A 14,771-nucleotide genomic window follows, 5' to 3' on the forward strand; every position below is an offset into this window, starting at 1 on the left:
AAAGAGGTTCTGTGCAAAGGATCGATCACTAGTTCCCTCTGAAGCAGTAATCACAGACCTTAATCAAAGAGTCTGCTGGCCATTGAGTGTATCCATGTGATGCCCATCAGTTCGGTCAAAGTCCTTTGTGACCGCAGGACATTCACTGCATCTTAGATCCTTTTCAACCAGTACGGGTATTGATACCCAGATACATTTTCTGTTTGGTTGGATCAACTGTGGTTGGGAGCAGTAAGTTGCAAATGGACATTGATGGATTAAGTGAGTGGGCAAAACTGTGGCAGCACTGGAGTTCAATGTGAGGTCATCCACTCAAGAAAAATAAATCAGAAAGTTTTCTAAACGCTAAGGAGCTAGAAACTGTGGAGGAGCAGAGAGATTAAGGTGTTCGTGTACAGAAATGACTTTAAAAAACTAGGTACAAAAATCTAACTGAAGGAGCTAATAGCATGTTAGTTTTCATCTCAAGGGGCTGGAAATCAAAGGATGGAGGTTATGTTACAATTATATAAAGCTCTGGTTAGAGCACATCTGAAATATTGCGTTCAGTTCTGATATATTGGCATTGGAGGAGGTGTAGCACAGATTCACCAGAATACCAAGGGAAAGGGGTCTAAATTATGATGGCAATTTGCATAGACTAGTCTTGTATTCCTTCAGATATATAAGATTAAGGGATGAGTATAATGGTTGAAGATGATTAATAGATTTGATAGGGTGGATAGAGAAAAATTATTTCCTCTGTTGTGGGGAGTCCAGTACAAGGATGTATAATCTTAAGATTAGAGCCAGGTCATTCGGGTGATGTTAGGAAACACTTCTGCACACAAAGGATATTGGGAACCTGAAACTCTCTCTGCCATAAAGTGGTCGAGGTTGGGAACATTTCAAAATTAAGATTGTAAGGTTTTTGTTAGGTAAGGGTATAAAGGGATATAGAACCAAGGTGTTATGGAGTTAAGACACAGATCAGCGATGATCTACTTGAAGGCTGGAACAGGCTTGAGGGGCTGAATGGCCATCTCCTGTTCCTATGTTCCTATCACAGAATAATCAATCAAACCTGCCTGTATTCCAAAGCTCTCAATGGCTGTGTGTCTCACCCCTTCCCCCACACCTCCTCTCCTTTGTTAATTGGTGCCTGGACGCATGGGAAATTCCTGACTGGCTACCAGGGATTGTCAATCAGCATTGGTGATGTCATTCCTTGTTTGAATACAGCCTGATCCAGTATAATAAATACAAGAGCCTGTGGTAGAAGAGGTTAGTTCTAGAATTTTCTAGGTAGTAGTAATAGTGAAAATGAATTCCCAAGTGCGTCAGAACTACCATAAAGACAGTGAGGATGCTGTTAACAAGCAGATCAACCTGGAGCTCTATTCCTCCTATGTTTATCTGTCCATGGTGAGTCTTGTATTCCTTTTCGCTGCATTCTGAAAAGTTGGAATTTCTCCAGTTTAATGAACTGGCTTTTAAACTATATTTCTTATGACTTTCTTACCTAAGGTGAAAAAAATTGTTTGATTGGTGAGTGTTTCAAGTATGTAATAGAGGGTGATGTTGAGTTAATGGACTGTTCCTTGTAGCAGCTGTTTTCTATTGAGGGGTTTATTATACGGAGCTACCTCAGTTGCTGCCTGAGTTTTTAACTGAACAAATATTGTCAAGTGTTTGTCAATATTGGACAGCAGTTCAGAGTCAATGGGATGACTGTAGATAATGATGTCTTGGATCCAGATAATGTCTGCTCTTTAGAATGTAAAACAACTAGAATTAAGAGATTTTTTTCTTGTCTCAATAAATTTGTTTCATAGAAAACTGAAGGTGTTACTTGCCCATGTTTTGAATTTAACTTTATATGGAATATAAACACAAACTCCAGTTTCTTATTGTGACTTCCTTTTCCTATAAAAAAAGAAGTTATCCATCCAATGTTTGAGATTGGGGAAGTAAATTTAGAACTCATTAACTTTATTGGAGTGGGGGGAAAGAAAACTATGTAATTTAAGTAATTTTTAAAAAATTCTCTCCACAGTCCTATTACTTTGACCGGGATGATGTTGCCCTGCGTCACTTTGCTGAGTTCTTCAAGGAGCAGTCACATGAGGAACGGGAGCACGCTGAGAAACTGCTGAAATTCCAGAATAAACGTGGAGGCCGAATCATCTTGGAGGACGTCAAGGTTAGATTTGTAACTGAGGAGTCTTTTGTGTTGCAGTTTAGATTATTTGGTATCTTTTTTCTATTTTTACCCTTTTAAAGTCTTTAAAATCCAATTAATGGACTAAAATTACCAGTGTTGGCAGTAGTATTGAAGATGGGTCTAGGATGAGTTGGTGTAGCTTTAATCTTTGGTGAACTGAGCTAGTAGACTTTAGGGGATCAATATATGTAAATGTTCAGAATGAATTTGAAATGTTTGCAGCAAATTTAAAATCCTTGGGTAGGAAGCTACTGTAGAAATAAAAAGAATTGAATTCAAAGAATATAGCAAGCTTATTTTTAACTGCTTTTTTTCCACCCCCACTCAGGCCTATAGGATAAATTTATCTGGACCTGGGAGAATAGGCCAAAACTCAAACTAGAAACTAGTCTCCGTTCTCAATAATTCACTACTAAAGGGAACAGCATGGATAAATGCTTGTAATTCTTTCCAGTATAATGGAAATCTCTTCAAAGAGAAGAATCCTGAAGTGAGAAATAGATTTTAAAAATTGACAAGGATCGAGGTGCATTTCTCTCAAACTAGTTTGCAAGTGCAAAAAACATTAAGGCCAGCTTGTAATTTGTTGAATTCTTGTTTTGTGCCCAACATTGTACTAATCTCATTCTCCAATGAGATTGGAGTAATTGACCATCATTGAAATAATGCTTGTGGATAAAGTTTGCTAAGCTGGCAATTGACTGGGTAAATGGGGACATGTGAAATGATGATTCAGGGGGTTGGTAAAGAGGAATATTTTGCAACTGTGGGCCACAGTTGTAGTCTATAGATGAGAAATCCTTTTCTTCTTTAATAGTAGACCTAGCTACTTGAAGTGTATTTGGGGATAATTGGGAATGAGCATTTTGCTAAAATAGCAAAGCCGAGTCAATGCACTAATCTGCTCCGTGTAATCATCTCCAATGTCATCCCAGTGCTTAATTCTACAATGCTCCCTTGTCATATTCCTGAAGTGCACAAGTTGGCTTCTATTGCTTCTAACCCTGTTGACCTTGAGCATAACACATCTCTTTGGGCTTGGCACTCCTAGTACTAACAGGACCACTAATTCCTTTCCAGAAGCCAGAGCAGGATGAGTGGAGCAATGGTCTGGAGGCAATGCAGAGAGCTCTGCAGATGGAGAAGGATGTGAACCAGAGTCTGCTGGATCTGCACAAACTCTCCACTGGCAACACTGACCCTCATGTAAGTTCCAATGTTTTTGTTTTTTTACTAGCTGAAGGCAGTATTGAAATCTGCTCCTGAACTCTACATTGGCAGAATTCAATAGGTTTATTTCACAGGCAGATTTCAGGTTTTATTTTTGGCAAAGACCATCTACACTAAGCCTGGGGCTTTGGTATCTGAGACCTCAATGTTTAAAGTTCACTTTTTTTAAGCATTGTTTTGTGAGCTGAGTTAATTCTGAAGCTTGACCAAATGCCTTGAGAAACTGATGATGAAGAGAATTTCTAAACACTGAAATTAATGCTGTTTCTCAAACTACTGGCCCAAAATCATACTGGGGCTGCAATTTATCCATTCCCATATAGATAAGGATTGGGAATTCTGCAAAACAGGATGTGTATCTGTACTGACCACTTAAACACTCAAGCATCATAAGTGACTTCTGCCTTTTTAAGACCAGCTAAGAGGCTTGAGCTTTCTTTGAGATTGCCAGCTCGGCTGACTCCATTCACACTTGAGTTGAGAAATTCCATGCAGGATTGAACATGATGGAAATTTACTGAACTGTGTAAAAGGTAGTGACTGGCCTCAGCCTTGCTGTCAGGAGGGTGACTTGGCCAGTCACTCTAGGAGGACCTACCATCTATGTAGAACTGATCACACACAGGTGTGCACATATATAATAATATCCAAGGGCCAGGAGTGAAGCCTTGCACCCTCCCAGTGTAATGAAATTGATGTCATTTTTGTCTTGTCTGGCTAAATATACATCCCTGGCAGTACTTTTCCATTATCTCAGTCCAAGAGTAATTTCTCCTAGGAAAGATTCTCACTTAACACTAACTACTCACTTCTGCTTTTGTTCTAGTTGTGTGACTTCCTGGAGACTCACTACTTGGATGAGCAAGTGAAGATGATCAAGAAGCTTGGAGATCACATCACCAACCTGAAGAGACTGGGAGCCCCTGACAATGGCATGGGAGAGTACCTGTTTGACAAGCACACGCTGAGTTGACTGGGATTCTTATTCCTGATGTGTGGAAATGGGGTGAATCCAATTCTGCTAGTGCATGCTTTGATTGTAGTTAATTCCCATCTGTCACTGCATGGAAATAAAAATATTCATTGAAGTAGTTTTGCCTTGCTTAAGCAGCTGATTTGATCATTTCAAAAAGATACTTGACTGTATAACACATCTGATTCCATTAAAACACTTGTGTGTTTTTTTTTAAAAAGCTAAACTTGAAACACCTCTCCCGGATAGCCTACTGATGTCTCAATTGTTACAAGTTTGTAGTGGATGTCTGTGACTGTAATCCATCAATTCTTCTGCAAAGGTGTTTTTCTTGTGCCAGTAAACTGGCATGAAGTGGTGGATCTCCTTGGCAGTTAAGAAGGAAGGTGCTGCAGTAGTGTGAATCTCATCACTTGTCTGTTCTGGATATCAAATTTATCTGGGTCTGGAGAGACCTGCAATTAAGATGTTTGTATTTGAGTGCTCCTGCATGTCACGTATTGGATTGCCAAAGCTTCCTGGTCTGCATAGTGCAGCATTGACCATAGTTGCTTTGGGTAGGTTGTCGTTTATTCAAACATTTTTCCCCACCACCTCACTTCCTTCAGGGGCAATAGTTGAATATGTAGGATGACAAAATGTTGGGGCAGCTATCGTTACTGAAGAAAATACTTCCGGTATAAAACTTTTCAACATGCAGGAGAAGAAAACCATACAAACTAAATGCTGGAATTTACACCTCTCAAGTTTCATGGGCATAAAACTCCACATTGTCTATTACAATGCTGGAGCACGAGAATTCTGTTTGAAGCACCACTTCTCTTTGCTTTCCCACCAATCCATTGCTTTACTGATTCACTGTGGATTATCTGGTGCATCAATTCCCAAGGAATGGGTTAACATGGATCCAATTATGCTCCACACTCGAATTTCCATTTGCAATCTCATTGAATTCTGCGACCAGATGCTTATCTGATTTCAGTTTCATTCGATTTCCTCAAACCAACATCAAGTATGAGGTTATGACGACAAATGGAATTGGGGGCAACCTTTAGATGTGGTTGGGAAATTGATTAGGAGACAGGGATAATGGGTGTGTATTCGAATAGGTGGGATGTGACTAATTGTCTTCCACCCCCACCAAGGGATGTGTTCTAGGGCCTCAGCTTTTCATTACATTTATAAATAACATAGATGAAGGAGTAGTGAGCCTTATATCCAAGTTTTCTGATGACGCTTAGTTGGGTGGCACAATATGTAGTGTAGATGAGAGCAGGAAGTTGCAGAGATAGTGATAGATTGTGAATGGGCAAAACTGTGGCAGATGAAGTTCAATGTGAAGAAGTGTAAGGTCATCCATTTTGGACCAAGAAAGATAAATTAGATTATTTCCTAAATGGTAAGAAGTTACGAATTGTGGAGGAGAGGAATGATTTTAGGGGACCATGTAAAGAAATTATTAAAACTAGTGGACAGGTACGAAAACCTAATTGGAAAGGCTATAGTAGTGTAGTCTTCATCTCGAGGGAATACAAAAAGATGGAGTTGTATAAAACTCTGGTTATGCCACGCCTGGCGTACTGTGTTCAATTCGGATATATTGACCTTGGAGGGAGTGCAGCACAGATTCACCAGCTCAGATCCAAATGGGTTAAATTTTGATAGTTTGCATAGACTAGTCTTCAATTCCCTTGAGTATAAAAGATTAAGGGATGATTATAATTGACTTGTTTAAGATGATTAATGGATTTGATAGGGGATATAGAGAGAAACTATTTGCTCTAGTGGATATACCAGGATGGAGGGCATAATCTTAAGACTAAGCAATTCATTGGTGATGTCAGGAAGCACTTCTTACACAAAGTTTACAAACTTCCCCAGAATATTGGGGGGCAACTGAACATTTCAAAACTGAGATCCTTGTAAGAGTGTGAAGGGATATGGAACCAATATGTAGTTAAAATACAGACTAGCCATGATCTATTTGAATGATGGAACAAGCTTAAGGGGCTGAATGGCCAATCCTGTTCCTATGTTCTTATCACAGTATAATCATCCAACCTGCCTGTATTTCACTATAGTGATTGGCTCTGAGTGTCACACTCCACCCCCATCTCCTTCATTGGAGCCTGGATTCATGGGAGATTCCTGATTGGCTATCAGGGATTGTCAAGCATCATTGGTGATGTCATTCGCTGTTTGAATACAGGCTGGCCCCAGCAGTATAAATACAAGAGCTCATGTTAGAAGGGGTCTATTCTAGAATTTTCTAGGTGATAGTAAGTAGTAATAGTGAAGATGGTTTCCCAAGTGTGTCAGAATTACCATAAGGACTGTGAGGATGCTGTTAACAAGCAGATTAACCTGGAGCTCTATTCCTCCTATGTTTACCTGTCCATGGTGAGTTTGTATTTTGGGGGTCTGATTTCAAAAGTTAAAGCTGTGATCTTTGTATTCTAATCAAGCTGAATTTTTCTAGGTTAATGAATTGCCTTTAGAATGTGTTTCTGTTGTCCTTTTTCTTAAAACTAGTGAGTGCTTTTAACATGAGGCTTTCTAAAAGATCACTTAACAGTCTGCTTCTGTTCTTTATTCTAAAGTATCACTTGAAACTAACTCATGGGTTCCCTGAAAGTTTGTAATTGAGGATTCATCTTGAAGATACATAGACCTAGTCAACTTTTCCAACTTGTTTTAAAAACAATTAAATTTAACTGAGTGACCAACTTGTGAAACATTGACTGACTGGTTTTTTTTCCTTACTAATTGAGTGATTTGCTGAGAATCCTATTTTGTATTGAAATCTTGCTTGCCTGATGTGATTAGAATAAATGGGTGCTTGATGGCCAGCATAGACATGAAGGGCCTATATCTGTGCTCTATGACCTGAGTCTGGACCCTTGCTTAACAATGACCAGGCAATAAATTTTGAAAGCATAGCTTTAGCCCTTGGGAAACATTAAGTGTAGGTTGGGTGTTCTATTACTTTAATCCAAAAAGTGTTAATGATAGTATTTTTTAAAAAAAATAAATAAATCATGCTAATATCTCTTGCCTTGTTTCCCTACTTCATGGGAGGGACTTTCAACATAATCAGATAAGGTTTAATGAAGCAAATTAAGTTTGACTTGCAGCTGAAACTCTACTTTTTAGAAATTGTAGGCTGTATAATTGAAAGAAACTGAGATAATGAAATTATCTGCTGTAATGTTCCTACCATTTTTGAGTTGGTTATAGATTTTAAATTAGGATCTTACCCGAGCCTTCTCTACTTGCAGTCCTATTACTTTGACCGGGATGATGTTGCCCTGCGTCACTTTGCTGAGTTCTTCAAGGAGCAGTCACATGAGGAACGGGAGCACGCTGAGAAACTGATGAAATTCCAGAATAAACGTGGAGGCCGGATCGTCCTGGAGGACATCAAGGTTAGATTCAGCAAACTTTGAAAAATTGCCTAGGGTGTGATGGCTAATTCGGCATAGCCTATTAAATTTTGTGACATCATGGGAGCTGTGCCTAGAAAAGGATTAATGAATTGTGTGTACATGTGGATTTTCAGAAGATAGCTGGCTGCTGCTTAAAATTGAATTGGAACTGGCATTTCAGGAAAGTCCTCCCCTGGAGGGTGACAACTAGTGCATTGATCTAGATTTGCATATAGTTCTGCCCTAAACTAGGGCCCATAATGAGCGATGATGGGTATAGGGTGGAATGGAAGTGAATTTGAATTTAATGAATTGCTTGATATCAGATTGTGGGAGTCCAAGTCCAGATGGCATTGGAAGCCAGCTTTTCAATATGAAAGGGCTAAAGTGGTGGCTTTATCCTGAAGTACAGAATATAAAAGCTGGTTATATCTCATTTGGAATATTTTTTAGGATTTTCCCCACATTTTGAAGTATATTACTGTAAATGATGTCTCACTCATTTACAGGATATTGTGATGAATGGACTGGTTAAAATCTGGGGAGATTGTCCCAGATTAGATGAAGTGACATTGACTTGTGATCCTATGAACTCTTGAAATGCTCAGGATAGCTAATTGATCCTTGTTAACTAACTTCATCCAATGCAGCTCCATTTGTTGATTTTTTTATCTATCTTTGTTTCTGAACCCTTCTGCTGCACTCAATCTCCAGAAGCCAGAGCAAGATGAGTGGGGCAATGGTCTGGAGGCAATGAAGAGAGCTCTGCAGATGGAGAAGGATGTGAACCAGAGTCTGCTGGATCTACACAAACTCTCCACTGAGAGGACAGACCCTCATGTAAGTTTGATGTCTCATTTCAAGAAGCTTCCTTATCTTTGGGCTATCCCAAAGTCCTAATTGGCTGGCATCATTGATGTAGAAAACAGGGCAACTAATCATTTACCATTGATAAATGACCAGAATCAATTTAAGTTGGTTAAGGATAAATATTGACCCACCACTAAGTGGTGGTGGTGGGTGGGGGGCAGTGCAAGTAGGAAATACCCCTACTCTTTGAAATAGTACTATACATAATTTCAGGTCCACCAAGGGCAGACAAGACCACATGTCTGCCAAAAGACAAAACCTGATGGTGGCTTTCACTCAATACCACAGTGAAGCCTTAGATTATGTGCACAAATCTGAAGTGGGATAAGCCAGGGCCCTCTGACTCAAGCAGTGGCAACAGTGAGCCATGGATGATGCATGTCCCCCTTTTTTTAAAGAGTGGTGTGGGGGTGGTTAGTTGAATGCTTTAATGGAAGCTTAATCTGTTAATCTTTAGAATCTTTTCCTTTAAATTTTTTTTTAACTAGACATGTCACAAAAGACTTTAACTTGATCTGAGATGTAGTAATGCATAAAGCTGATTTTTTTTTTTTAAATTGGGGCACCAAAGGATTAAGATTTAACTAGGAGTTTCTGCTTTCAAGTTCCAAATTGGTAAATGTATGAAACCAGGGAGGTGCAACTTGGACCCTTGATGGTTCCTCTGTTAATTGAACTTGTATGGGGTTTTTTTTTCCCCTCTAGTTGTGTGACTTCCTGGAGACTCACTACTTGGATGAGCAAGTGAAGATGATCAAGAAGCTTGGAGATTACATCACCAACCTGAAGAGACTGGGAGCCCCTGACAATGGCATGGGAGAGTACCTGTTTGACAAGCTTACCCTGAGTTGACTGATTCTAGATCTGTTAATTCTCTAAAGATGTGACCCAATTCTAGTGCTGACTGCTTTATTTGTAGTTGATTCTCTGATTTGTTTACTACTGTAAATGGAAATTAAAAAATTCATTGAACTGAATTGCCTTTGTTATAGTTCAAATTGCATCTCTTTAATTGTAGTGCACCAAGTAACACCATGCCAAATCAGTTAGATGTGGTGGGGGATTTCTGATGTCCATAATTGCTACAACTGTAATCTCAGTAGCCAATCCTGCTGCAATAGTGTTTTTCTTGAATTTGTCCCCAAAATATCATCTGGGCCTCTAAAATAGTGAGGCAGGGGCTGAATTAATGCTTTCAATAATAGTACACTATTCAGAATAGAGTATAAGTGTGGTATTTTTAGTTCCCCCTATCTGAGGGTAGTGGGTGCTGACAGATCACATGGGGTTAGGGGCAATTTATTAGTTTGGATAGAGAATTGGCTAACTGACAGAACAGTGAAGATAAATAGGTCTTTTTCTGGTTGGCAAGATGTAACTAGTGGGGTGCCAATTAAGAAATTCCCATGTGAATGGGCCAAAATTTGGCAGATAGACTTTAACATGGATCAATGTGAGGTTATCCACTTTGGTTGGAAGAATAGAAAGGCAAATTATCTAAATGGAGAGAGACTTCAGTGTGCTTCTGTACAGAGGGACCTGGGTGTCCTCGTGCATGAATTGCAGAATGCTAGTATGTAGGAACAGCAGCTAATTAGGAAGGCAAATGTAATTTTGGCATTTATTGCTAAAGGAATAAAGTAGGAAAGTGTTACTGCAACTTTACAAGGCATTAGTGAGTTGGCACCTGGAGTATTGCATACAATTTTGGTCCCCTTAATTGAGGAGGGATGTAGTTGCATTGGAGGCAGTTCAGAGGAGGTTCACTAGATTGATTGCAGGGATGGGGGGTCTCTCTTCTGAAGAGAGATTGAGCAGTTTAGGCCTTTACACAAGTTTAGAAGAAAGAGAGGAGATCTAATTGAGGTATAGAAGATGATTAAGGGGATTGACAAAGTAGATGTAGAGAGGATGTTTCTTCTTGGGAAATCTAGAATGAGAGGGCATAGTTATAGGATAAGGGGTAGCTGATTTAAAACTGATGAGAAATTACTTCTCCAAAGGGTCCTGAGTCTGGAATTCACTACCCCCCAGAGTGTGGTGGATGCTGGGACATTGAGTAAATTTGAGGAGATACAGATTTTTAATTAAAGGGTTATGGAGAACGGGCAGGAAAGTGGAGCTGAGGCTGAGATGAGATCAGCCATGATTGTATTGAATGGTGGAGTAGCTCGAGGGGCTGAATTGCCTATTCCTGCTCCTAGTTCTTATGACCTTATGACATGCTATTTACATATCTTCACATTAAAACTGTCAAGTCACTCTTGCTAGATAAGGTTTTATGGCCTGTATATATAGTACTACAGTAACCACTTTTTTTTTTCAAAAACACTTTTGGGGCAGGCGTCATTTAACATTTGTTTCTTCCTTTCCCCACCCACTGAGCTTGATTCCCAAGATTGAGGTAAACCACCAACCTACTCAATACTATAATCAAACTGCACTATTTAAAGTTTGGTAAAGGAAACCATCAGTACTAATGTACATTACATTAATGTAAATGACTTGTACCTTCCCCACTGTCGGGTAAATCACCACCTGCCAAGAATAAGGAAAATTAATTATCACATGAACATTAATTTTAAACTGTTGGAAGAACTTGCTTAAAAAAAGTGACTTTGGCTGGAGAGGGACATTAGCATATCGACAGATAGTACTTCAAAGGACAAAGGGACTATTTGCTGCTTCAATTTAATCCACAATGGACTTTTGATTACCAGATGTTGACAATGGAAAGGCTAACATTCTAGGTTAACTGCTAAGATGGCTGAATACACAAACAGACGGTTGGACCAGTTTGGGTCACATGACTAACTGTTGGAGTTTTTTTGAACTTCCAACAAGGAATTTGAGATCAGAAAGCTGTCTTCTGGACTGGAAAAGACCCCTCTCCTGTCTGCTCTCATCTTGCTTTCACCAGCTTCAGAAACTATTGAAGACACATGAACCCCAAGAGAGAAAAGCCTCCTACAGTGAACAAGGTTTACGAAGAATACTGGGCCCCAATGAAAAGCAAGACTACCTACAATCAAGGACCCTGCAGCGAGCTTGAAGCACAGTAAAAACCACTCTTCAGAGATTGCCTCAAACTTCTCCATTTTCTTTTTCTTTTTTTTGTCCCTATTTGCATATGTGTATCACATGTGCATGCTAGCATAGGCGTGTTGTATATCCGTAGGTATTAACCATATTGGAGTTTAAGTTTAAGGTTTAATAAATTTCACTTTTCTTCTTTAAATCTAAGAAAACCTGCTGTGCTCATTTATTTGCCTTATAATTGGAAAGCTGTGAACAAGGATTCACAAAGGGGAGCTCAAAACACCGTGTGTTTAAGATTAAACCTTGTTACAATAAGACCAGGTGAAGACAGTAAAGGACCCCTAGACACCTTTCCCACCTGTTCGTAACACCCACCCACAAAAAAAATCTCTCTCTCTCCTTTCAATTTTATTAAAAGATCACTGTAGGGTCCACCAGTTCATTGTAATCAAATAGTAACTACTTCCATATGTCACTTGGTATGTTTCTAATTACCACAGCTTGTTCAGAAAGACATCCCTGAACCTACAAATAGTGTGGTGACTTGAGAATTCCTGAAGAAACATTTTATTGTCAAAATGGTTCACTTAAAGGGAACTAATGAACTCCACCTGAAAAGATTGAAGCATAGGAGCCCATAAAAAGTCTCTTGAGGACAGACGTCCACTGAAAAAAAAAGCTTGATTGTTGGTAGGAGCCCAACTGAAAAGTACATTGGTTTCCCCTAAAAGGAAAATGGAAGCTCTTTGAACACTTTGCAATGGCACAGTCTACAGATGTGCCAAGTTTCTTTCAAATGTCGGGGGGCCATCTGAGCTTGTACCATTGATACGAGCTAAGTATCAGCACTGTAGCTACAACCTAACCCCTTTCCAGGGATGTGCCTAAATGAGATTAGATGCCATGATATAGCAATAAACCAGGCACATGGGATGAGGCCTATTGCTTGTGTAGAGAATAACCACTGACATGAATTGATGGGAAAATAGGGACAGGAGTCAACCATTTAGCACCTCAAGCCTGTTCCACAATTTAATGAGATCATGACTGATATGTGACCTAACTCCACATATCCACCTTTGCACCATATCCCTTAATACCTTTGGTTAACTAAAATCTAGTACTCTGATTTAAAATTAACAATTGACCCAGCATCAACTGCCTTTGGTGAAAGTGGGTTGTGCCAAACATCCCATTTGTGAGTTGTGCATTTTATGTAATTCACTCATCTCTGTTCTTGAGGTTTTGTGGTCCTTCTATTAAATGCTTGATAGTTGGACCAGAGTTACAACAGATTAGTAACAAAAGCCAAGATATGCAAATCTCAAATAATAGAAAACAGTAGAGATATTCAGTAGGTCAGGCAGCATTGATTGAGAAATACAAGACACGAGCTCTCAACTACAAAAGCATTCCTCACCACTGACCTGGGATTTGCAACTGAGAAGAGAGTATAAACTGAACACTCGACTTTACAGCTCTTAGATTTCATTTTGCTGTAATAGAGCAACAGCGTTCTGTCTGAAACTCCCACTGACCAACTTTCCATTTCCCCAACTTGTTGGTTGGTTTGTATATTCAGTGTGGACTGACTGGTGCAGATCAGTCTCTTTCAATCCATTGGAGTCAACATTGCGATACTTAGTATCACAGACTCGTTCTGCTCAGCAATTCTCCAAGAGACAGCTTAACTTAAATCCAATTGTGCTCAACGCTACCTACAAAGTGGAATTTTCATTCACAAATGCATCAATCCCTTTGAGATATGCCATGAAGCTTTGATTCTGAGGACCAAGATGCAATCAAATTCAGTTTGAGGAATGTGAAAGAGCCCAATTTTAATTCACTTGAAACCCATTCACTTAGAGTTAAAATCAGGCCCCAAAAAACCCACAGCAATGACATCACAGAATAACCATCCAAATTTCTGTATTCCAAAACTTTGGCTCTGGGTACCACATCCCGCCCCAGTCCTTTGTTAATTGATGCCTGGATTAGTGGAAGATTCCTGACTGGCTGTTGAGGATTGTCAGTCATCATTGGTGATGTCATTCCTTATTTGAATGCAGGGTAACCGAGTAGTATAAATATAAGAGCTTGTGAGAGATGAGGTTAGGTTGTTGTGTGTGAACTTTGTTTCTATCCACAGTAAAAGTTAGGATGGCCTCCCAAGTGTGTCAGAATTACCACAAGGACTGTGAGGATGCTGTTAACAAGCAGATTAACCTGGAGCTCTATTCCTCCTATGTTTACCTGTCCATGGTGAGTTTTGTAATTTTGGGGGTCCTGTTTCAAAATTAAGACTATTGCATCAATCAGCTAGATAAATTCTACCTGATTAGGATGTGAAGAGCTGACTTTAGAATGTATTCCTGTAGTCCTCCCTTGTCTTAATCTGGCAAATACTTCTAATATAGTAATCTTGAATGCTGTAGGAACAAACTATTTCCTGTTCCTATTCTGAAGTTTTTATATCTAAAACTAACTCCAAGGTTCTGTTAAATTTATAACAAAGGATTTGTCTAGAAGATACATAAACCTGGTCAACTTTTCCAACTTGGATAGACACCATTACACTTGAGTGAGTTACCCATTGTCTAGTTCTATTCAGATTCATCTACTTTCTAATTGAGTGAAATACTGAATCCTAATTTATCCTGAAGTTTTCCTCAATAAGACTGAACCCATGTATTTAACAATGACATGGTGTTGAATTGCTGAACTTGTTCCTCTTCTATCACTGATCTTGTACTTTCATCTGGAAGTATGAGGGTGCTATGGATAAATTGACTTGAGTGCTGTTGTGCTGAAATAATTCTTTAATTCCAGAAGCAATTGCTCCCTCATGTTTTTCTACTGTTATAATCTCTTGTCTTAAGCTACTTCACCAGGAGGGGCTTTCAACAGAAAAGATGAATGAAGCAAATTGTTTGACTTGCAAAAACAAATGTTTTTATTCATTTAAATCCCTTTTCAATTGAAAGCAAGGTGCTGAATGAGTAACTTATCTACCATGATGCTGCTACCATTT

The 14,771-nt window shown here is 39.2% G+C and overlaps 2 protein-coding genes across 2 annotated transcripts in view; both read left to right on the plus strand.

The window, feature by feature from the left end:
* The first annotated feature begins 1,198 nt into the window (after positions 1-1,198).
* LOC137353588 (uncharacterized) overlaps positions 1,199-14,771 on the plus strand; it is a 47,568-nt gene continuing 33,995 nt past the window's right edge. Inside the window, exons 1-4 of the mRNA XM_068019947.1 lie at positions 1,199-1,404; positions 2,036-2,182; positions 3,284-3,461; positions 13,890-14,002. Of these exons, the coding sequence (XP_067876048.1) occupies positions 1,303-1,404; positions 2,036-2,182; positions 3,284-3,461; positions 13,890-14,002 (540 nt within the window). The 5' untranslated portion in view covers positions 1,199-1,302. The remainder of the gene's footprint in view (positions 1,405-2,035; positions 2,183-3,283; positions 3,462-13,889; positions 14,003-14,771) is intronic.
* LOC137353440 (ferritin, heavy subunit-like) lies at positions 3,477-9,678 on the plus strand. Its single transcript, XM_068019734.1, has 4 exons — positions 3,477-6,806; positions 7,685-7,831; positions 8,546-8,671; positions 9,407-9,678. Exons 1-4 carry the CDS (start codon positions 6,705-6,707, stop codon positions 9,551-9,553), a joined length of 522 nt encoding a protein of 173 aa, XP_067875835.1. The 5' UTR covers positions 3,477-6,704; the 3' UTR covers positions 9,554-9,678.

This window comes from Heterodontus francisci, chromosome 41 (assembly GCF_036365525.1).
Source record: "Heterodontus francisci isolate sHetFra1 chromosome 41, sHetFra1.hap1, whole genome shotgun sequence".
Taxonomy (NCBI): Eukaryota; Metazoa; Chordata; class Chondrichthyes; order Heterodontiformes; family Heterodontidae; genus Heterodontus; species Heterodontus francisci.